Raw genomic sequence first — 23,902 nt, 5'->3', positions numbered from 1 at the left:
ATTTTTTCCATTGATTGTTTTTTAAGAGTGGAGGGGAGAAGGAGTAGGAGAGGCGGTGAGAGGGAAAGAGTGAAACATCAATGCGCGAGACATCGATTTGTTGCCTCCCATGTGCACCCCAACTGGGGCCAGGGATGGAGCCTGGCACACGCCCTTGACCAGGAATCAAACCCATGACCCTTCAGTCTGCAGGCCAACACTCTATCCACTGAACCAAACCAGCTAGAGCTTGTATGCTTATCTTTTTTATTTTTTAATTGATTTCAGAGAGGAAGGGAGAGGGAGAGAGAGCTAAACATTGATGAGTAAACACATTGATTGGCTGCTTCCTGCACGCCCCCCCCCCCCCCGCCGCCCCCCACACTGGGGATGGAGCCTGCAACCTGGGCATGCGCCCTGACTGGAAACCAAACCGTGACCACCTGGTTCATAGGTCGAGGCTCCACCACTGCGCCACGGCGGCTGGACTTGTATGCTTATCCTAAGGAGCCAGCGCGAAGGCGGCTTCTAGTGAACACGGCTCCCGGCCTCCTGAAACCTCTGGCAAGGCGGAGGCCACACGGAGCCACAGGGGCCTCCGGAAAGGAGCCTGTACACCCTCTGCTGCCCTGACTTTGGGGACCCGGGAGACACCTGTCCTTTGCCTGCTCTGGGGCCGCGGGCTCCTGCTCACGGGTCCCGGGGAACTGGACAGATGGAAAGCGTTCCTGGCCGGCCACCACCCCACAGAGGCGAGGCACCCCGTGTCCCGTACCTTCAGAGCAGCGGCCCAAACACACAGGAAACACACATGGAGGGCTGCCCGTCCTCTCCAGAGGACTCGGAGGAAGCAGCATGGCCACGCTCTCCCGGCCACGCTCGAGCGCCCCTCTGGGAGGGAGCTTGCCGTGCATCTGGTGCCCCACCTGGCGGCTGCTGCCCAGGGCCCTCCCGGCCACCTGGCTGTGGAGGCCAGTGCAGCCTGGTTCCTGGGGCCCATGGGACACACCAAACCAACAGTTCCTGGCAGAGCCCCGCAGGCACACTGCACAGACAGGGCCTGGAACAGTCCTCGTGGCGTCTCTCTGTGAGCACCCTACTTGCTTACTTGGGACACTGACATGGGACTCCCAGGGCGCCATCTGGGGACGGAGGCGGGCCCACCATCACATTCAGCCTCTGCCCCCGCCTCCCACAGGCGTCCTGGCTGGCACCCAGCTCGTGTGCCTGTGCAGCAGAACTTCCGCACCTGCTGCCCAGGGACCCCCTCCTTCACCAGCTCAGGTGCCACCGGGCTGTGCTCCTGGGCCTGCAGGACCTCTACAGGCAAGGTCAGTTCTTCCTGCCCCCCAGGGCATAGCAGAGACCACACACGGAGATGCACCCCGGTCTTCCTGGGAAAGGGCTACAGGCTTATCTTCATGGCTGCGGCCTGGGGGCCAGACTGCTAGTTAAACTAGACACGGAGGGGCTGCCTGCAGGCCTCTGCAGGGACCAGGGGGGCTGGGGGCGCCATCGCCACGCTGCCCAGCCACCCCGCCCACGGTGCCTGTGTCTCTCTGAGAGGAGCCTGTGCACACGTCTGGGCCCCGGCTTTGGTGGCTGCCAGCAGAGGACACAGCCGTGACAGCCTGGCTCTAGCGGCCAACCGGAGGTCACAGGTTCAGCGAAATGCACATGAAGAAGCAGTTCCTTACTGGCCTTCACCTCCCCAAGCTCAGCACAGAGGGCGCAGCCAGAAACGCCACCTCCCAGCCTTCCCCTCAAACAAGTACATTTCATCCTTTAAAAGCTGCTGCCTGCCCTGGCTGGTTTGGCTCAGTGGATAGAGCGACAGCTTATGGGCTGAAGGGTCTCAGATTCAATTCCAGTCAAGGGCACATGCCCGGGTTGCAGGCTTGACCCCAGTAGGGGGTGTGCAGGAGGCAGCTGATCAATGATTCTCATCATTGATGTTTCTCTCTCTCCCTTTCCCTTCCTCTCTGAAATCAATAAAAATATATTTTTTTAAATCCTATATAATGAACGGGTAATATGCAAATCGACCAAATGGCAGAATGACCAGTCGCTATGACACGCACTGACCATCAGGGGGCAGATGCTCAACGCAGGAGCTGCCCCCTGGTGGTCAGTGCGCTCCCACAGGGGGAGCGCCACTCAGCCAGAAGCAGGGCTCACAGCTAGCGAGCGCAGCAGCCCGCCTCCCTGGCAGCACTAAGGATGTCCAACTGCCATCGGTCAAACATCCCCCAAGGGCTCCCGGACTGCAAAAGGGCGCAGGCCGGGCTGAGGGACGAATGTCGTGCACCGGGCCTCTAGTAAATAAAATAAAAGTCTAACCACTATGCTGTACACTTGAAACTAATATAATATTGAATGTCAACTGTAATTGAAAATTTACTTTTAATATTTTATTGATTTTTTTACAGAGAGGAAGGGAGAGGGATAGAGAGTCAGAAACATCGATGAGAGAGAAACATCGATCAGCTGCCTCCTGCACACTCCCCACTGGGGATGTGCCCACAACCAAGGTAAATGCCCTTGACCGGAATCGAACCCAGGACCCTTGAGTCCGCAGGCTGACGCTCTATCCACTGAGCCAAACCGGTTAGGGCTGTAATAGAAAAATTTTAAGTAAATAAATAGACTAGAAAAAAAGAAAATAGCAAACATGAGTTAACCATAGAAGAAAACTAGCTCTCTGAATGTTTAGGTGAAGTTTCAGCGTTTCTACAAAGCATCGTAAGCATCCCGGAAATGGTGCCACGTGAACAGGCTGCCCATGGGCCGAGACCCTGGCCACGCGCCCACTCCCGCTCCCGTTACAAGGGGTATGCAGTCTGGGCGGCTGCATGTGGGCGTCGCACCCCCAAGGCCCACTGCACACCCCTCACTGTCAAATCAATTACATTTTCCACACACACACAGCCCAGGGAAGGAAATGTTTATTCGCTAACCCTCTGAGGGCAACCGCATGATTTCCAGGTGTCACTTGGTGGCCCAGCGGCCGGCGAGTCTTCCAGGTCCCCAACTTCCAGCTGTGTCCAGTTCGGCCGCACCGTGAGCACTGTGACACCCACGGCCGCCTGAGGGGGAGCCGTCTGACCTCTTCCAGGGACACACGGGAGGCAGCTTTGGTCTGAGCGAGGAAGGGGCTTAAGGGCGAGTCAGGAGGAAGGTCTGAGGAAGGGTGAGCAGAAGCTCCGTGCCTGCGTCTGCGACATGCGTGGGGACATGGGCATCGGGCAGGGGTAAGGCAGCTAGTGGCGCTCAGGCTGCGGAGCGGCGAGCGGTGCTGAGAGCAGTGGCAGGCACGGGGCGGGCACGGGCGGGCCCTCCTGGGGCACCTCAGTCATCTTCACCCCCGCAGAGCAGCAGGAGGGCTTTCTTGTAGTCCCCAGACGTATCGCCCTGAAACCCAAAGGTTCTCCGTGAGCGCCACCCTCACGGCGCCACAGGGAACAGAGAACCAGCCAGCGGTGACCCCCGACTGTCACTCCCGGGGATCACGGGTTTCCTGCCGACACAGCCTCTGTCTAACACCCCGGCTCGGCCCGCCAAGGTGCAGTTCTGTGTAAGAGAAGCTGGTCTCCCTCGGGGTCAGAGGACGGGAGCCCTCACACCCATTCACACCCGCTGTCTGGACACACTCGAGCCCGCGTCCCACAGACACGCCTGCTGAGGGCGACGCGGACGCCTGGCTGCTGTGGCTTTGCCCCAGGACAGAAGGGTGGCCAGGCTGCTCCTCTGCTTGGCTCAGGCACAGGTGTGTGTGGCGATCGGTGCTTCAGGCTCCGAGAGCACAAGAGCAGGAGAGCACAGGACTCAGGCGCCCTTCGCCCGCCTCACCACACACAGGGAGCTGAAGGCTGCCTCTGCTGAGACGTGCATGGCACGCAGACCACATCCCCTTTATCCAAGGGGGAGGGGGGAGGAAGAGGCAGCCTTGACCCTGACCCTGACCCTGACCCTAACCCTAACCTGGCTGGGAGGCGAGGGGGGAGGAAGAGGCAGCCTTGACCCTGACCCTGACCCTAACCCTAACCCTAACCTGGCTGGGAGGTGAGGGGGGAGGAAGAGGCAGCCTTAATCCTGACCCTGACCCTGACCCTGACCCTGACCCTAACCCTAACCTGGCTGGGAGGTGAGGGGGGAGGAAGAGGCAGCCTTAATCCTGACCCTGACCCTGACCCTGACCCTGACCCTAACCCTAACCTGGCTGGGAGGGGAGAGGGGAGGAAGAGGCAGCCTTAACCCTGACCCTGACCCTGACCCTGACCCTAACCCTAACCTGGCTGGGAGGGGAGAGGGGAGGAAGAGGCAGCCTTAACCCTGACCCTGACCCTGACCCTAACCTGGCTGGGAGGGGAGAGGGGAGAAAGAGGCAGCCTTGACCCTGACCCTGACCCTAACCCTAACCTGGCTGGGAGGGGAGGGGGGAGGAAGAGGCAGCCATGACCCTGACCCTGACCCTGACCCTGACCCTAACCTGGCTGGGAGGGGAGAGGGGAGGAAGAGGCAGCCTTAACCCTGACCCTGACCCTGACCCTAACCTGGTTGGGAGGGGAGAGGGGAGGAAGAGACAGCCTTGACCCTGACCCTGACCCTGACCCTGACCCTAACCCTAACCTGGCTGGGAGGGGAGGGGAGGAGGAGGGGAGGGAAGAGGAGGGAGAGGGAGGGGAGGAGAGAGGGAGAGAGGGGAAAAGGGGAGGGGGAGAGAGGGGAAAAGGGGAGAGGGGAGAGGGGAGGAGAGCCAAAGGCCTTAAGCCGCACTTAGGTAACAGTGCCCATGCTGTTACAAGGACAAGAACAGTAGCAACACCTCAGCCCCTGACTTACTCCTATGACCTGGTCGGTTCTTTCCTGAACCGTGAACCAGAGACAAGGTGATGACAGACAGACTAGAAAGGAATACAGATATGAGACAGGAGGAGCCATAAAGGCCGCTGGAGCTGATAAGAGAGAGAGAGCAAACACGCTGTTACCATGCCATGGGTGGGTCTGCCGAGGCATCTGTGGCCTCTGCTAACCAAGGCTCCCTGCTCTTCAGGCCTGACCAGAGCCATCACGGCCTCCAGGGACAGTGTGCCAGCCTCCCTGCACAGCCTCCCCTCCCCCCTGCCACGCACAGCCTCCCCCACACCCAGCCTCCCTGCACAGCCTCCCCCCTCCCTCCGTACTGCCTCCCCCCAGACCCAGCCTCCCCGCACAGCCTCCCCCTGCCCCCCGCACTGCCTCCCCTACACCCAGCCTCCCCCCACTGCTCCCCACCGCACCTCATCCCACTGCTGCTTGAAACCTAGCACAGAACCGGCTCTCCCCGCCACATGCGCACGTGGTCTGCTGTGGATTTCTACACGGAGCATAGAGCAAGGCCCCTCACCTTAATCATGGAGTAGAGTGAGGTGGCAAAGTTCTTCCTGAACTCCTTCCTGATGTTGAACAGGTCAACCTCGCTCCGGGACACGATGACCCTGATGAGGGTGTGGTCGTCGGTGCCGGCGCCCTGCAGAAAGAACAGATAGGCCGGCCTTTACAGACGCCGCAGCCCCGAGCTGGGCGCATCGCAGAGGAAAGCCGTTAGTGAAATGCAGCGACATGCTTTAAGGAGAGAGAAACGTCCCCAGGCCATCACCTAAACCGTAACCGCAGTCGGAGAAAGACAAGCAGAGAGAAGCGGGTGAGGGGGACTTGCCTTCATCGCGTAGTAGAGGGTCTCCGCCAGGTAGGCAGGGATGCTCCGGATGCACTTCACTAGGAGAGCCAGAACATCAGGTCAGGTGCTAATCTGATAGAAAGGGACGAAGTAGCCCTGGCCGGTTTGGTTCCGTGGGTAGAGCGTCGGCCTGTGCCAGGGAGGCGGGCCGCTGCGCTCGCCAGCTGTGAGCCCTACTTTGTCCCTTTCTATCAGATTCAGGAGGAACACCAGGTAAACAGGCGGCAGAAAGGACACCTTCCCTGGACGGGCACCTGCCCGCTCCATCCCCTGGGGTGGCTGCTCGGCCCTCAGGCTGCTGAGCTGCAGAACGTTTAGATGAAAATCCCTTATGATTCAAAGATAACCCTCCCATGGGGCGGGGCAAACTTCTTTTCCAATGCTTAGACAAAGCCCAGCCATCAGTGACTACACACGTCATAACGCTCATGTGCAGCGACACGCCTCGCAAACCCGCGGGAAAGCCGGCCTGGGCCGCGCCTCCTAGCCCTGCCCTGGATTTGGAGAGCATGTGATACAATAAGAAACTTCACCCACTCGGTTCCCCTGTTCTTCCAGATTACCCTGAATGTGCAGCTAACATGAAATTCCCCATCGTTTATCTGAAAACGACCACGGTCACACCTCCCGGTTCATCCAAGACACTTTCCTAAATTGGGCCATGTCTCAGCCACCGCGGAGCTGTGAGGACGGTGCTGGGAGCGCATGGCGTCCCGCAGCATCAGCAATAACGTGGACCAGCCTCGAGACGATGCCCACACTCCGGGCTCATCAGGAAGCAGTAAGACCTTTAATGCAGCTTCAAAATGATCACACAAGCCCCTTTGTATTCCCATAGGAACTAACCAGGTCATCATGTATTTCCACCATCAGAGCAGACATCACACTGGAAAGGCAGGCGTTTGCGTCACCCAAATCTCACAAGCTCTTCTTTTAGTAAGAAATCGGTGTTTATGCTCAGACACAGACAAGCTCTCGAGGCCACGCATGTCACCGACACCGTACAGTTACCCACCGACAGCCAGCAGCAGCTGCTCCAAGTTTCCAGAAGTCTCCCGGTCAATGGTTTCCTCGATCTGAAATCCCGATATAGTCATGTACTTGTCGAACACTGGAGAACAGAAAGACGATCTCAACACATGAGGCCCCCTCTGCCCACAGAGAGGACATCTCCTCTCACCAGGCATCGCCCTTCCGAACACAAAGCCCCCTTTTCCTTTCTGACGGAGCCTGACGGTGTCTGAGCCTCAAAGTGCCCTAAACACCTGATGGCGACTGTCTTGCTCACTGATCTCCCAGCCTGAGCAATGGGACCTACAGGGGAATCCGGAAGATTCTGAGACAACTTCCTCTCCTTACTAAAAGTCATAGAAGCACATTTACATCTTCCTTTTCTTCTCGCTGTGAAAACGGTCGCTACGTTTGGGGCCACAGCAGCCATCCTGTGACAATGAGGGAGTCAGCCAAGCGCGGAGGACGCGGAGCGGAGAACAGAGACCACGCCGCCGGCCGCTGTGGCAGGGTTTCCCACCATCTGCCCCTGAACTCATTCCTCCTGGCACCGTGAGTCACGCGGACTATCCAACATAATAAATTGTGGACAACTTATTAAAACCCAGAGAAGCCATCGAGCGCCGACCTACCCAGAGAAGAGGACGAGGTTATCACTATCGGAGGGAATGCCTGGAGGGCCCACAGCTCGGGGGTCTGTGACTGAGAGCGACAACCTAGAGCCTGCCTCTCCCTCCTAGAGCGAGAGGCGGACAAGGAGCTCTCGCTTTAAAAAAGCTACAACAGCAGCGAAGAGAATGACGCGATTCCTCAAGGTCCGCAAGAAGCAAGCAGACGCAGACCCATCCCACAGGCGCACTCGCAGGTAACCGGTGCCTCCCTGCACTGCATCTCGCTGCACTCACCCCTCCGCAGGTGGGACACGCTCCGCGTCCCGAAGATGGTGATGAACTTCTCCTCGTCCGTGCCCCACTTCAGTTCTCCAGCCTGGAACAGCGTCTGTGAAGAGTACCGCCTCAGTCAATCCCCGGCTGCTTCCTCTCGCTTGCATCACACTTGGGTTTCTCTCCCCAAACATTAACCTGCCCAGTGCATCATCTGGTTCTTTTCCACTCTAATATTAGCTTCCTATTCTGAACCCATGACCTGAGTCTGGAGCTACTTGGGACCCTGAGGATGAACTGCCACGGAAGACGGATGGGTCAGAGCTTAACGCAGCACTGGCCCAAGGTGAGCGTCCCCAGTGTGGCCGTGTCCGGTCTTCCTGGGGCCCCGGTGGGGTTGGCCAAGTTCCGAGCGCCCACTCACAGGCCGGGAGGGAGTGGCCTGACCAGAGGCTGAGTCCTCTGCCTTTTCTGTTTTCCTGCTCTGTGTTCAGTGACACCTGGTAGAAAGTAACTTCCTATTTTCTCTTCACACCTGACCGTTAGCCACAGACCGTCCTCCGTGGCTGCGAGATCACCATGAATGTTTCAGAGGCTGTGGGTGGGGCCCGCGAGGCCTCTGGCAGGCACTCACGTTACTGAACAGCTCAAGTTCCACATTTACCTCTGCACAGGGAAGGAATGTGTGCCTCCCAGGACCCATAAAATTACGGAAAGCATGACAGTATGTACAGACATCAGCATTAAACCGGAGCCCACCACTGAGCTGGACAATTTTAAAACCCAGAGAAGCGATCTTCACAATGTCTGTGCTATGCTTTCGGTTATGCATTTCAAGGCAGCACACCCAGGAAGCCAAGAGGAACGCAGCTGGCTGAGCGTCCCCCACGTGGCAAACCAAATGGGGCCAGGCGGCGGCCGTGGCACGTGGGCACGTGGGCATTTCAGCCACACTGTGTTCAAGACAGAGTTCATCTCCAGAGCTCGAGACAAAGGAGCTCCATGTTTACACTCAATTCTGAAGTTATTTTAATGATAAAAATGGAGAGCGTCAGTCCTGGGCCTGTGAGCACGTGCTTTAGAATGGGGAAGATCTGCCCGGCCGGCGTGGGTCAGGGGTCGAGCGCCGACCTATGAACCAGGAGGTCACAGTTCGATCCCCAGTGTGGGGTGTACAGGAGGGAGCTGATCAATGATTCTCTCTCATCATGGATGTTTCTCTCTCTCCCTCGCTCTCCCTTCCTCTCTGACATCAATAAAAATCCTATATAATAAAAACCTAATATGCTAAGTGTCTGACCATTCATTCGACCAGTCACTCTGACCCACACTGAACACCAGAGGGCAGACACTCTGACCGGTAGGTTAGCTTGCTGTTGGGGGTCTGGCCAATCAGGACTGGGCAAAACAGGCTGGACACACCCTGAAGCCCTCCCGCGGTCCCTCCCTGGCCAGCCAACCTCCTATGGTCCCTCCCCAGCCGGCCGGCCCCGATCGCCCCAATCAGCTCTGATCAGGACTGAGCACCACAGGCCGGATATTCCCTGGAGCCCTCCTGCGGTCCCTCCCCGGGTGGCCAACCTCCGTGTCCCTCCCCGGCCCCGATCGTGCACGGGTGGGGTCCCTCGGCCTGGCCTGTGCCCTCTTGCAACCCGGGACCCCTCGGGGGGTGTCAGAGAGCCAGTTTCAGCCCAGTCCCCACAGGCCAGGCCAAGGGACCCCACCAGTGCACAAATCTGTGCACCAGGCCTCTAGTATTTTTTTTAAACAACAACAGGAAAGACCCCAGCGGTCAGCCCTGAGCTCCAGCTTAGAACCCAGTGTTCAGACCCCTCAACACAGCCTGCACATCTTCTCACAGAAACAACACATGTCCCCTGAAGAGTGTTGTAAACACAGGAAAACATACATGAAATGAAATTACCACAATACCAGTGGCGTAAAGCCACCTACTGCGTTTCCCGCAGAGGAGATACTCACACACTCTAACAGGCGGGGCCTGCACCCTATCTCTGGCTGGCCTGGAGCCCTGCTTCCCCACCACCCGCTGCACCTCGAGGGCGGCTCCCTTGCAGGCGGGGAGCAGTGACACTGAAGCCGGGAATCATGGGGAAACAGCTATTTTAACTGCACGATCCTGGTTTCTTGGAAGAACTGTGTCTGGATAGGTATCTGTCCTACAGCTACTCGCAGGAAATCCCACAATAAGATGAGGGCGCCTCACAGACGGCAGTCTGTTCCCCCCGCCCCACCCCCCCAGGCTATCGGTGAGGGGGCCCCCCCCTCCCTCCCCCTGCATCTGCCCAAGCACAGCTGGGTAACCCCTGCTTCAGTGCCAAGTACAGAGGCTTCAGAGTCAGAAAGGCCTTGGCCCTGGTCCTGTCTGTGGGCCTTAGACGAGGCCCTGACGTCTTCTGGAGCCTCAGGTCCCCACCTGCGGAGCAGGACGGTTTCCACAGGCTCAGCCATGGACGCCAGAGCGGCAGGTCACCCGCACGCTCAGTGAGCACGGCGCCCTGCTCCCCTCCTTCCCGGGCCACCGCCTCGAGAGCACAGGGACGTGGGGAGGAGGTGAGCTCGGCACCACGTGCACGCGTGCGAGGCCAGTGGCCACCCCAGCATGCTCAGCGCCCGCCACAACACACCGCTCACCAAGTCCTGAGACAGCGGGACGGGCTCGGGCCAGGGACCAGGAGAGAACACATCACACGCTTATGAAGGGCCCTGAGCCGACTGCTTCCTCTCCACAGAGATCTTAACCCCGTGAGTGACAACAGTCCGCTGCCCGCCCCTCAGGCACAGGTGGCGTGTTCCCTCCTACCCAGCTGGCAGGACCGTTTCTAACAGGCTGACCGGAATAACATGCCGCAGAGGCAACGTGCAGAGCGGGGTCGCCGTCCGTGCTGCCCGGTCACTGAGCAGGCGGGAGGCCTGGACTCCCTCAAGGGACACTTCCTCAGGCACTTTCTGATGTAGCTCCCCTTTGGGTTCTGGGGGGGCACACCCCTGCAGGCAGGTAGGTGACACCCGTACGGCCTCAGACTCGGTGTGGCCTAGGACCACATGGGCACTGCCAAGCCTGTGAGAAACGCCGGTGCCCGACCCCCAAGCCCTGAGGGGAACCTGCAGGCGGGGGTTGGGAGGGGTCCTCCGGGCGACGAGTCTGAGACGCACTGACAGGGAGCGCTCTGTGGAGCGACGGCACTGAAACCGGTTACAATGGCGCATCCGCTTGGCAGAATTCCATCAAAGGAGAGGGGGCAACCTCCCAATCCTACAATTAGTTGTCACCTACTGTATACTAAACACCACTCATCACTGGAATACATTCTTCTTATCCCTCTGCCCAGACCTACTGCCTCCTCGGCAGTGGGATCAATAATACCTGGGGTAGTGTTTTTGTCAAACTCTCCGTTTTGTGGGTGTTCCATGATCCCAGAAAAACTGCACCTCGGTGCGCCTCACTCTTTATATGTAATTTATTCACTTCACTTGGCTTTGGGATAAAAGATTTTGTGGGCCACATCAAAGTAAGAGAAATGTACATGGCCTTGTGCTTTGAGAGACCAGACAGAGGCCACTGCAACACGACACGGAGAATGTCATGAGCATGGGCTCTCTTCACTCAGATGTCATATGCAGCCGTCACACACGGTGCCACTCACCTGAGCGTCCTGTTCAACCTGCGCCTCATCGATCCCGGCGTCGGGGTCTCGATTAGCCTGTGAGAGAGAACACACATCCCTGAGTTTCCACAGCCTTTCCCGGAAAAGGGAAATGGCTCCACCTGCTGGCCGCGGTCAAACCCAATCTGATCCTCTTGGTTTTAAATTCTATGAGTAAAAAGAGGACAGTGACACCCCAGAAAACTACCAGTTAGCTATTAGGAGTTCCGGTCAGGCCTGACACAAACAGACACCACACAGCAAGCACCAGAAATGACTGACAGAATTGTAAGTGGCCTCACATAATGGATCAGGCCAGTCTGGCGTCAGATTGACTATCACACTGTAGCGCGTCCACCCGATACCTGAAGGAGAACCACCAGCATCCTCTGGTAGAACCCCGAGGTGTCCCCCACCACGTCGTCTTCCAGGCTCGAGCCATATTCTGCAACAGAATAACGTCAGACTTATTTACAGCTTCCATCAGCTAGGAGAGAGATCCCGCCCCCTTCGCCAACGGAGGAGACACAGAGGAAGCAGTGCCCAATCAGCCCAGCGGGCATGACCAGGAGGTCGTGGTTCGATTCCATCAGGGCACATTCCCGGGTTGCAGGCTCCATTCCCAGGACCACAGGAGCCCGCAGCCCTTGTTACTAACGTGCAGCCGCCCCTGAAGGAAGGAGGTACCTCCAAGGCATTTAAATATTTCATCGTTATTTGAAAGCAGGCAGCATTTAAAAGCCTGAAAAGTCGATTGGGATTGGCGTGTAGGAGGAAGCCAATCGATTCCTTCTCATCACTGGTGTTTCTATTTCTCTTTCCCTTTCCCTTCCCTTCCTCTCTCTGAAATCAATAAAAACATTTTTTTAAATTGATCTTAACTTTAAAGTATCTAATTAGCATAAATGTTCTCTACTCTGTTCTGAGTGCTCTAGACTGTGACAGCAAAGGCTCTGAGTGAGTGCTGGACAGAGAGGCATTCGGTTTCCCAGAAGCCCTCGGTCCACGCCTGAACGATGACTCAGCGCTCACAAGTGCTCTGGGCAATGTCGCTGTGAGCCCGCGGACACGGCGGCACCGAGAGCCTCCAGTGCAAGCGATCCCGTGCCAAATGCCTCCTTCCTTCCGGACGGTGTACAGGACGGTCCCAAAGGTCTCCCGTCCTCCATACCAGCAATTTTCAACCTCTCCCATCTCATGGCATAAATGAATCACTAAAATCCTGCAGCACGCACAGATATACTTCCTGCCAATGTGACACACAAAAGGAGGCATCATTCTGATTCATTCACACCGGATGGCTATTGTTGTGTTGGCTGTTGTCATGTTTTCATTTGACAATCTAAGGGGAGAGGTCGGTGCCCCTGACTCAGTAGTCAGGATTGCACGTCTTGAATATTCATGCAGCACACCAGATGAAAACTGCTGCTCTGATCCTCTGTTTACTTTCTTGGGGACTGGCCATCCTTCCACTAACAGGGTGATTTTCCTCACCAGCAAATAAAGTTCACCCTGAAGGAGAGCAGTGACCGCTTAACCTAGGCCGCTGCCCGCCACACATTTCAGCTCCTCCCCAGCGGCCGAGGGCAGGGGAGAATGGACCCCAGTAGCCCGCAGCGCCCCTGCAGGAAGGAGGCACGACTCCAAGGCATTTAAATATTTCATCGTTATCTGAAAGCAGACAACACTTAAAAGCCTGAAACTTCTATTTGAAAAGGTCCAAGAGCATTGCATGTTTATTTCAATCCGTTACCCAAATACAAAACCCGCAGGACTCTTTCCTCGCTCCCTCTACCCCAACGCCTTTCACACGTGTCTCCCTAGGAGTCATTCCCCCCAACTGCCACCCACCTGGACAGGTGGGACCTGCCTGGCTTACCTCCTGCCCACACGCGGCCACCTGATGCAGATCCTTCCTCCTGGTCCTTCAATACCCCTCGCCCACTGGGGGAGCGCTGTGCCTTTGAACCAAGGCCAACCTGCTGACCTGCCAGGCGAATCCCCCTCGAACAGCCTAACCTCAGCTGCTCAGGTTCTCTCCACCTGGACACACACATTTCCTCCACACTGTCGGGTTCTGTCCCCTCCGCACACTTCCCACAGCCCGGTCTCCATGGCACTGCAAGCCGGGGGCGACCAAAACTGCCTTCCTTCTCCCCTTACCCACCTCCCATCTCAAAACCCTGCTCAGCGCCTGACTACACCATGAAGACCCTCCCAACACCCAAAGCCTCTCTCCTCTGAGTGAATGTTTGCATTAAAGACTTTTGGCTTCAGTTTGAAGTTTACTGTCCTGTCACCCCTCAATAGGCAGCAAATGCCCTGAGGGCGCAAACTAGGCCGGGTGCACCTTCCCAGTCATTCGCGACAGCCCACACGCTGCCAGACCCAGAGCCCCTGCACAGCGTCGCAGCCAAACAGGGGACCACTCGCAGGCACTGTGCCCTCGAGGCACCCGGCAGCCACGGGCGGCACACAGGCTCACCCTTCCATGTCAGAAAGAGATACCTGACTGTGACATGGAATACAGCTCTCAGGTGACCACGGGCATCTGAGATGCATGTACCACCTCTGCCTCATGGTTGGGGCTATCCAGCTATAAAAGCAGAAGCAGGCAAGAAGTGTTACAGGACTCCAGGGCAGGAGGAAAAGGGAAACTGAGGCAGGGAAGTTAAAACAAGGCCAAACAGTGCAGCCAACTTGTAACTAACAGGCCAGTATCTTCCCAAGCCAAGGACATGAGAGCAAATGGTTAAAAACCTCCCTAATGAGAGAATGCAAAGAGGGAGGGGGAGGGGAAAGGGCAAAAGGGCAGTTTTACTCCTTAAGCAGAGAAGCCAGCAGTCTCCCGCTGAGCAAGATAAAGTTTCAGGTGCTTCTCATGAATTCTGGGAAGGCCACAACAAAGTAAAAATAAGGGGCCTTGAGAATTATTCTGCACCAAAATAGTCAGCAGAGGAGTTTTGAAGCCTATAGACAGAAGGGTGTATAACACCTCAGACCCCCACCAAACTCGCTCTTCAGATGAGCTGAGAGCCCGTCTGCACATCATAAGCCAGATGTATGTTTGCTTGCTTTGATTTTGCGTCTTTCAATCAAGATGCATGCTTTAATTGCTTTAATAAATTGGCTTTTCACAAGGCAGTCAAGGTCCCTCGTATAAATCTACACTGAGTGGCCATATTATTATGATCTCTGAACGCATAATAATCTGGCCACTCAGTGTATATCCTATATAATAAAAGGCTAATATGCAAATTGTCCCCTCCACCAGGAGTTCAACCAGCAGGCAGGCCGACCAACCACCCATGTCCCCTCCCCCTGGCCAGGCTGGCCGGACCCCACCCACGCACAAATTTATGAATTTATGCACCAGCCTCTAATATATATACATATATATACACTGAGTGGCCAGATTATTATGTGTTCAGAGATCATAATAATCTGGCCACTCAGTGTCCTATATAATAAAAGAGTAATATGCAAATTAACCATCACTCCGCTACGCCCACAAGCCACGCCCACAAGCCAATCAGGAGCGAATATGCAAATAAATCCAACCAAGATGGCTACGGCCACAGAGAGCAGGAGGTTTCCCCGGCGATGGAGGAAGCCAAGCTTTCCGCCTGCCCTTGCCCGCCTAGGCGTCCACTCAAGGCTACAAAGTTTCAATGATAGAAGATACATAAACCCAAACAGAAATGACGGCAGCCACGGAGCTGGAAAGAGCAGGAGGATAGGGTTGCCCCCGGCTATGGAGGAAGCCAAGCTTTCCGCACACCCTGGCCGGCCCAGGCCTCCGCTTAAGGCTACAAAGTTTCAATTATAGAAGAATCATAAATCCCAAAAGAAATGGCTGCCGCCACAGAGCAAGCAGAAGGCTTGGCTCTGCTCCAGGCTACAAAGTTTCAATTGTAGAAAATAAATAAACCCCAGATACCAGGGCCTCCAATTGGGTTACCGGGGGGGCATAGCCAGCCTGCAAACCACCACAGGCCCCTCGCCCAGGCTGCCCCACACCCCAAGGGAACCCCCACCCTGATCCGGGACACCCTTCAGGGCAAACCAGCTGGCCCCCACCCGTGCAGCAGGCCTCTATCCTATCTAATAAAAGAGTAATATGCAGATTGGCCATCACTCCAACACATAAGATGGCTGCCCCCATGTGGTCAAAGATCCTGCCCCCATGTGGACACAAGATGGCCACCACAAGATGGCCAGCAGGGGAGGGCAGTTGGAAGGGACCAGGCCTGCAAGGGAGGGCAGTTGGGGGCAATCAAGCCTGCAGGGGAGGGCAGTTAGGGGTGACCAAGCGACAGAGGAGGGAAGTTGGGGGCGACCAGGCCTGCAGGGAAAGGCAGTTGGGAGGGACCCAGGCCTGCAGGGGAGAGCAGTTAGGGGTGACCAGGCCTGCAGGGGAGGGCAGTTAGGGGAAAACAGGCTAGCAAGGGAGCAGTTAGGCATCAATCAGGCTGGCATGGGAGTGGTTAGGGGGTGATCAGGCTGGCAGACAGAAGCAGTTAGGAGCAATCAGGAAGGCAGGCAGGCGAGCAGTTGGGAGCCAGCAGTCCTGGATTGTGAGAGGGATCCCAGGTTGGAGAGGGTGCAGGCTGGGCTGAGGGACACCTCCCCTCCGTATAATAATACGGGCCTCTAGTATAATAATAAAAGTGTAATATGCTAATTAGACAGGACAGCCAAAGAGCAGAATGACCATCCATCCGGCTGCGCAGCTGCCATGGCTGCAAGGGCCGAGCCCCTTGCACGAATTTCATGCATCAGGCCTCTAGTTCATTTATATGAGAAGACGAGGATCGAGGTTGGGAACAGCCTCTCCCCCTGGTGCAGGGGGCTGTCCAGTCCTGGAACCCCTCTTAGTGTTGGTGAGAGGGGCCTATGACAGAGAGACCAGCACTTGGAAAGGTAACTATTTAGCTGCTGTAAATCCCACACTGTTCTGACTTGCTGGGTTCCAGCGACGTCCTAAGATTAACAAACAAAAGCTCCTGGCTAAGAGCAGTGGGTGTGGCGGCCTGTGGACTGGCCGCCATCCAGATGGCTGGTCACCTCTGTCAGGCAGGGCAAGTCTGGTGCAGGAAATCTGACAGCGGGGGGAACTCTCTACTACCTTTACTTTTACTTTCATTTTCCTGGTTCCATTCACAGAATATGCTTCAGACCGACAGACTTTTCTTCACAAGAAAAGTAAGGCAGGCCAGAAGGGAAAGCCAGCCATGGAGCCCTCAAACACTGCCGTCACAGAATAGCATGCCTGGTCGAAGACGCTCGGCCACTCTCAGCCGGGTGAAATATCTTTTTACCTAAGATAATTCTCAGCTTTGCTAACAGAAAAGTGAACTTTTATAAGGAAGAAAAAACCCTTACATCTTTCCCTTTTGTTAATCCTCACCCAAAGATATATCTTTTCTTAACATTGCTTTTACAGAGAGTAGAAGGGAGGTGGGGAGAGAGAGCGAAACATTGATGTGAGAGAAACACATCAACTGGTTGCCTCCTGCACACACCCCAACCATGGGCAGGGAGTGAACCCGCAACCCAGGTAAATGCCCTTGACAAGGAATCTAACCCTCGACCCTCTGATACACAGGCTGAAATTCTAACCACTGAGCAACACTGGCAGGGCCCACTTACATCTTAAAGTGAATGTGAAAGAAAGACCCACTTGTATATCCCTACGCTAGTGGCGAATCCTATTTAAAAGGGAATGCCGTCTTCATCCAAAGCTCCTTATAAACACTAAAACATTTACCCATATATAACTACATTAGTTATGGGTAAGAGGAGAGGAAGGAGAAAAGCAACTTGAATGGTTTCTCATTTATTCCCTCACCCATTCATCCAGCAATCACGCGTGGCCTGCCTCCTGCAACCACGGACCTGCATTCGCTCTAGAGAAATGAAGGAGGGACAATGGAGACGAGAAGCACAGGTTGAAGCCTGTACCTTCTTCGTAGACGTTCTTTATGGCTGTGAGTTCCTCGGGGGTCCTGGAAGCAATGATTTCCGTCAGGACTTTCTCATCCGTCCCCGCTCCCTGTGTGGAGATTAATTTTTAATGAAAAGAACATGTCAACAGACTAAAAAGAAAGTGATTTTCCTAGAATAGACGTTACCCAAACTGCAGAATTATATAAAGAGTACCCAAGGTAACATTCACTTCTTTGCATGAGTTCCGTTAGTTACAGAAATAAGAAACTTCAAATTAATTTTCTTTCCTAAGACAATTTTATCCCTTGTTGTCTAATGAAAAACAACCTTCATTGAATGTAAGTGTGCATTCAGAGACAGCAGATTACACAACCCTGTCATTTTATCGGCTTAATTCTAAAGTGTTTAAAAGTAAAACATTTTAATGAAACATGGAAAAATAAAAAAAGGCTGAAATAGTGCAAATGTAACTCTTACATGGATTTATATAGAGAAGCACTGATACGTAAACAATCTATCTCAAAACATCAGCCCTGCCCCCAACTCAGTTCTCTGTGGGCGCACGGGGACGTCTGAGCAGCATGGCTCAGTGAGCAGGAACTGAATCAGTAAAAGGATTGGGACTTGCTTTCTGGAGTTTTGAAAAATAATTGTAATCCATTTTCCTTTTTCTGATTATAAAAGCCATAATGACACTGATACATTTGAAGATACAAGCAATGATATAACCTAACTTAATTTTAAAAGGTAGTATATTTAAGCATCATTCTCTTCATATGTTTCTTTACCAAAAATCAAGCCCTTGAAAGACCTGGATTTACGCTCTGGCAGAACCTTAGCTGCTGCTACCACTTCAGAGCACTCCAAAGACACCCTGCCTCCAGTGCCCTAAGACAGTGTTTATTCCCAAAGAGCTGCTGCAGGAAAATGCAGGGCGTAAGCCCAGGAAGGCCCTAACTTGGCCCCCCTCTTCCTTCCACTCCTACGAAGAATCCCTGGGCCACATTATCTCTTTGTTATTCAATCTGTTTCCTTTTTCCTCCAAACTCAAAACTGCTAACTCAGTGCCATGGGTCCAAACCACTGTTTCAATGTAGCCGGACTGACACAATATTCCAGCACCCGGCAAGGACACCTGCTACAATGCAAGTATAACAAGTTCACCCGATTCTCCGAGGAAAGGGTGTAACAACACTTTCTGATCTGAAAATTCCCGAAGCTTCGTTGTTTAACCTCTAATGATTAACAATACTGTTTTCCCCAACCCGCCAACTTCCTATTTTATAAGACAAAATACCTAACCTGAACAGACACATCTCAAAATTAGAAACAGGCTTAAAAGATCTAAAAGGCTGTAAAAAATGTTAAAAATGTAAATAGTACCCAGCTGGCATGGCTCAGTGGTTGAACATCGACCTATGAACCAGGAGGTCGTGGTTCGATTTCTGGTCAGGGCACATGCCCAGGTTGCGGGCTTGATCCCAGTGCGGGGCGTGCAGGGGGCAGCCGATCCATGATTCTCTCTCATCATTGATGTTTCTCTCTCTCTCCCTCTCCCTTGCTCTCTGAAATCAATAACAATATTTATATATTTTTTTAAATGTAAATAGCCACTAGTATTGAGTAAACTATACAAGAAGGATTAAATGACACACTTGTAATTGCCTCCCTCCTCTCCCCCTGATGGCCTCCCACAGCTCTGTTCTCCAGGAAACCCTCACAGGAATAACTGAATATTTTTATTATGAAGAAGGGATGGTCACGAGCACAGACCCACATCAGGGAGGTGCATGGGCAACGCCTGTACCTTGAGGGCGTGCTTCAGCTCGTAGGCGTCGTAGAGCCACGAGGGCTTCATCAGAGCCACAATCAGCTTCTCGAACTTCCCCGTCAGTTCCGACTTCAGGTCGTCCAAAAGGTCCTGCTCACAGAGAACACAGACGCGTTACCGGGCGCACACGCTGCGGTTCTTCTTCACCGTGAATGGCAGCCCTCGCTCTGAAGGGCTCCCCAGCAGAAGGCACAGAAGCGAAGCCAAAGCCCAGGCTCTAAGTGCTGCGCCTGCAGGGCCTGGGCTTGAGGGAAAGCAAGGCCACACCCTCCGTGTCAAGGTCGCTGTTCTCAAGAGATGTTTCTCTTCCTTCCGGAATTAAAAAAATGAAAACTTTAAAAGGACACAAAAAATTCTGTTTTAAAAATACTGTTCTGAGAAACGTGTGTAGCTTTAAAAAAATACTTCCCCCAACAAATCGTAAATGTATTTTGACAAAGGGTAAAATCTGGCCCATCCTACGTGAACATCTTTCTTTTCTCTCAATGTCACGGAGGACGCACTGTGCCCGACTGGGGCCTGCACCATGGGAAACACTCATGGGTGAGAAGGAGAGCAGGATTCCCACCCCCTCCTGAGTCTCCTGACAGCTAGAAACTGGGTTCAAAGTACCTGCTTCTCTTTTTTTTTTTCTTTTTTTGCTTTGCATTTGTTTCTAAATGAAAGGACAAATGAAAATTTACAGAATGATAAGATGACATCTAAGTTGTTTATGTAGGCACCCATTCATTTCATAACAAATTTAATTTCTGTTTGATTCGTCAAAATACCACTCCCCATCGAGACTGTGCCTGTGGCCTGACCACCTGCATCGCGGACCAGGCCGACAGCTGGGAAACAGAGGCCGGGGCCCCATGGGACACCCTGGGGAGGCCGGGACACCATGAAACACCCTGGGGAGGCCAGGACCCCGTGAGACACCCTGGCAGAAGCCAGGACCCCGTGGGACAGCCTGGGGAGGCCAGGACACGATGTGACACCCTGGGGAGGCCAGGACCCTGTGAGACACCCTGGCAGAGGCCGGGACACCGTGGGACAGCCTGGGAAGGCCAGGACCCCGTGGGACAGCCTGGGAAGGCCAGGACCCCGTGGGACAGCCTGGGGAGGCCGGGATACCATGGGACACCCTGGAAAGGCCAGGACCCCGTGGACACCCTGGGGAGGCCAGGACCCTGTGAGACATCCTGGAGAGGCCAGGACCCCGTGGGACACCCTGCAGAGGCCGGGACCCTGTGGGACACCCTGGCGGAGGCCGGGACCCCATGGGACACCCTGCAGAGGCCAGGACCCCGTGGGACACCCTGGGGAGGTCGGGACCCCGTGGGACACCCTGGAGGAGGCCGGGACCCCGTGCAACACCCTGGCGGAGGCTGGTACCCCATGGGACACCTTGCAGAGGCCAGGACCCCGTGGGACACCCTGGGGCGGCGCTGGAGGACGGGGTCCAGCCTCACGCAGGAAGAGCAATGTGTGGGGACAAGCGGGTGAGCACTGTTCACCAACAGCTGCTAATTAAGCAAATGGGGGACGGGGAGGAGGAAAGCTGGAATCGCTAAATACACGATTTCTGCCAAAGAACGCAGCAGATTTCAAACTCATCTTAAAACTCGCAGCTGCCAGCAGTGGACGGGGAGGCGTGTCTTACCCGGCCGAACAGAGTCTTGAAGGCGGCCACGATCTCCTGGCGCTGCGCGTTGCTGCGGGCAGTCAGCAGGGTCAGGATGGTCTCCTCATCGGTGCCTGCGGGTGGCACTTAGTCAGGCCTGGCTGCACACCCACCCGCCCAGGGCCCTCGGGGCCTCACCTCATACAACACGTCGTGTTATGAAAAGCATTAAACTAGAGCATTGAGCCCGGCCAGCATGGCTCAATGGATAGAACGTCAGCCTGCGGAATGAAGGGTCCCAGGTTTGATTCCGGTCAAGGGCATGTGTTCAGGCTGCAGGCTCGATCCCCAGTAGGGGGATGTGCAGGAGGCAGCTGATCAATGGTTCTCTCTCATCATTGATGTATCTCTCTCTCCCTCTCCCTTCTTCTATGAAATAAAATAAAAAATATATTTTAGAAAATAAAATAAACTAGAGCATTGAACACATAGCTGATGTTACACTGCCAGCACATTCGACCCTGTCGCTGCTGCTCCATGAAGCAGGTGGGAAACACTCCTGACTTTCACACACTCAGGGCACCGGTTTCCTTGCAGCAAACAATGGCTATTCCCACGCACGAAGCCGTGGGCCTTCCAGGGATTGAGAGAGGCAAAGATGGACACCCCGGTTTCAAGTGACAGACTATTTAGGGGAAAAATATAGACACACACAACCGTGAGCTACGGCAGAATGTGACAGGGCCCAGGGGAGGCCCAGGCGCTAAGTGGGGTCCCAAGCAGGTTCTCTGAGCGACAGGAGGTGGATGGGGTTTGGGAAAAGGTGCAGCCATCAGTCTTGAAGGATGAAAGGCCAGGAGGAAGGAAGACAGGCTTTTGTTGGGATGAGAGTAAAGGGCAGCAGGAGGAACAGCAGGTACAGCGTGGCTCAGAGACCAGGGGAGGAGTCAGACAGGCGGGCTGAGTTCCACGGAGGCCTGGGCAGGCCAGAGCCCCCCACTATCCCTGCTCCACCAGGAACCTTCCCCAAGGGCAGCCAGATCTGAGAAAGGTGGGTCCTAACATGGGGCCTAGGGATGGGGAGCACCTGGTGCAGGGGCCTGGGGATGGGGAGCACCTGGTGCAGGGACCTGGGGACGAGGAGCACCTGGTGCAGGGGCCTGGGGATGGGGAGGACCTGGTGCAGGGGCCTGGGGATGGGGAGCACCTGGTGCAGGGGCCTGGGGATGGGGAGCACCTGGTGCAGGGACCTGGGGACAAGGAGCACCTGGTGCAGGGGCCTGGGGATGGGGAGGACCTGGTGCAGGGGCCTGGGGATGGGGAGCACCTGGTGCAGGGACCTGGGGATGGGGAGCACCTGGTGCAGGGGCCTGGGGACGAGGAGCACCTGGTGCAGGGGCCTGGGGATGGGGAGGACCTGGTGCAGGGGCCTGGGGATGGGGAGGACCTGGTGCAGGGACCTGGGGATGGGGAGCACCTGGTGCAGGGGCCTGGGGATGGGGAGCACCTGGTGCAGGGGCCTGGGGATGGGGAGCACCTGGTGCAGGGGCCTGGGGATGGGGAGCACCTGGTGCAGGGGCCTGGGGACGGGGAACAGTGTATGTGGAAATCCTTGAGGACAGAGGCTACTAAGCGGCTGGAAAGGAGGCTGGGACAGAGGAGATGGGCATGGAGGAGGCGTGAAGAAGCGGATGGTGCTGGGCAAGGACAGCGAAGACTGCAGAGGGTGGGCCTCGGGAAGGTCTGCTCCTCTGGCCATCACCCGCCACAGGAAGAGCTGACTGGCGCTGCAGACCGAGGCTGCTCAGTGCAGACACTGAACACCGGGGGGCCAGGCGCATGATTCCCCTATCTCAGCGCACCTCTCTCCAGATCAAAATATTCCAAAGTCAATCCTCTGTGAATCGAAGACATTTTGTTTGGAAAAACAACGGTCCGGTTTCTTTAGAACAAAAGGAAGGGGGCCTTACCCAGGCCCTTCATGGCCTTCCGGAGGGTTTCCGCATCCGCCCGCTCATCAAACCCTGGGAAGTCGGTCACGGTGCCTCTGAGAGCCTGAGGCGGGAACAGGGGCGTTATTCACAGTGTGACTAACTCATACACAAAGCAAGCACAGGAACAGTTCCCCCTGTGTCATCCTATTTGAAATGGGCGGATCAGCAGGATCAGCAGGACAATTCAATGTCTGCAGCCGGAGGCCGGCTCCCAAGGCCTCTTCCCTGGGGCGTGGCCCGTAAGGACCCTCCCCCCCCACCTCCTGACTCGCCTCCTCCCAGGCCCCCTTCGCAGGAAGCCTCTGGCCCCTGATCCAGGAGCCCGTGGAGCCCGCATTCTAGCTGGAAGCCCTAACCCAGGTGCTCTATGCTCTCATTACATGACTTTGCATCTAGCCCTGTTTCTTATTAGTAACTTTAAGGTAACCTGGCAACGCCTGGAAGTATACTGGAAATGTGTGCGCCAGAAGAAGGCAATCTTTTAAAGACAAAGGTGCATTGTGGGAGATTCTCTCTAAAGTTTCCTGCTACCCATCCTTTGATCATACACACAGCACTTAAAGCATCAACACATTTCATGCCTGTACATCAGTCGACCTTTAGCAGAAGAAGGCTACTAACACTGAGCCAAACATTTATCTTATGATAAAGGGAGGCTGCAGCATTTCCTTCTACCCACAAATGTCTTCACAGTCCCTCCAAACTCCCCTTAGGGTTCCATCTGAAACTGAGGGACCCTAAGGGGAGGGCAGGACCCCCGTGTTGGATTATGAACACAGGCAAGCCCGGTCACCTACTCCCCACCCCAGCCTCCAACTGCTGGACTGGCCAGCAACATCCTACACCAGCCAAACAAAACAGATGCAGAGAGAGCAGCCACAGGACACAGCGCCAAGGGCAGCTGGCGGCCGCTCCTCCGGGCCCTGAGCTACGCCTCCTGAAAGAGCAGCGCACGGATCCTTGACCCCCTCAGGCGGCTCCTCTGAGCCCCTTAATGGCAAGGCCTGGTCCCTCCCCAGCGGCAGCAGGAACCTGCTGAGTCAGCTAGAGCCCCGCCCTCCACATCTGTCCAGTCCTCACGCCCCCCTTTGAGGAGTAAGTCGTGGGCTATCTCCAGCAAGAACCCTCCTGGGCCAGGTTAGCAAGACCCCCTGCCCTGGGTGTCCCCTCTCGGTAATCTCCGCCCACTGACCCCTCCCCTACTGCATCCCCAGCGTCTTTGCTATATTCAGACTAGAACCCACTCTCTCCCCACTGCAATCAT

The 23,902-nt window shown here is 55.4% G+C and overlaps 1 protein-coding gene across 2 annotated transcripts in view; it reads right to left on the bottom strand.

The window, feature by feature from the left end:
* Positions 1 to 2,351: 2,351 nt before the first annotated feature.
* The window catches only part of ANXA5 (annexin A5), a 29,663-nt gene continuing 8,112 nt past the window's right edge, over positions 2,352 to 23,902 (bottom strand). The window contains exons 3-14 of one of the 2 annotated variants that reach the window (XR_013960774.1): positions 22,615 to 22,699; positions 20,684 to 20,778; positions 19,015 to 19,128; positions 17,223 to 17,313; positions 11,624 to 11,703; positions 11,259 to 11,315; positions 7,615 to 7,708; positions 6,714 to 6,809; positions 5,678 to 5,736; positions 5,366 to 5,488; positions 2,937 to 3,390; positions 2,352 to 2,593 (exon numbers count right to left, since the gene is read on the bottom strand). Coding sequence is in view for 1 of the 2 variants with exons in the window: in XM_080671735.1 (XP_080527861.1) it covers positions 3,328 to 3,390; positions 5,366 to 5,488; positions 5,678 to 5,736; positions 6,714 to 6,809; positions 7,615 to 7,708; positions 11,259 to 11,315; positions 11,624 to 11,703; positions 17,223 to 17,313; positions 19,015 to 19,128; positions 20,684 to 20,778; positions 22,615 to 22,699 (957 nt within the window). In the remaining variant the exon portion in view is untranslated. Of the gene's footprint in view, positions 2,594 to 2,908; positions 3,391 to 5,365; positions 5,489 to 5,677; positions 5,737 to 6,713; positions 6,810 to 7,614; positions 7,709 to 11,258; positions 11,316 to 11,623; positions 11,704 to 17,222; positions 17,314 to 19,014; positions 19,129 to 20,683; positions 20,779 to 22,614; positions 22,700 to 23,902 lie in introns of those variants that run through there. The other variant, XM_080671735.1, reaches the window with a different exon arrangement.

The sequence above is a fragment of the Plecotus auritus genome (assembly GCF_963455305.1).
Source record: "Plecotus auritus genome assembly, chromosome: 6".
NCBI lineage: Eukaryota > Metazoa > Chordata > Mammalia > Chiroptera > Vespertilionidae > Plecotus > Plecotus auritus.
Note: the sequence above shows the minus strand (reverse complement) of the source record. Positions and strands in the feature narration are given on the sequence as shown.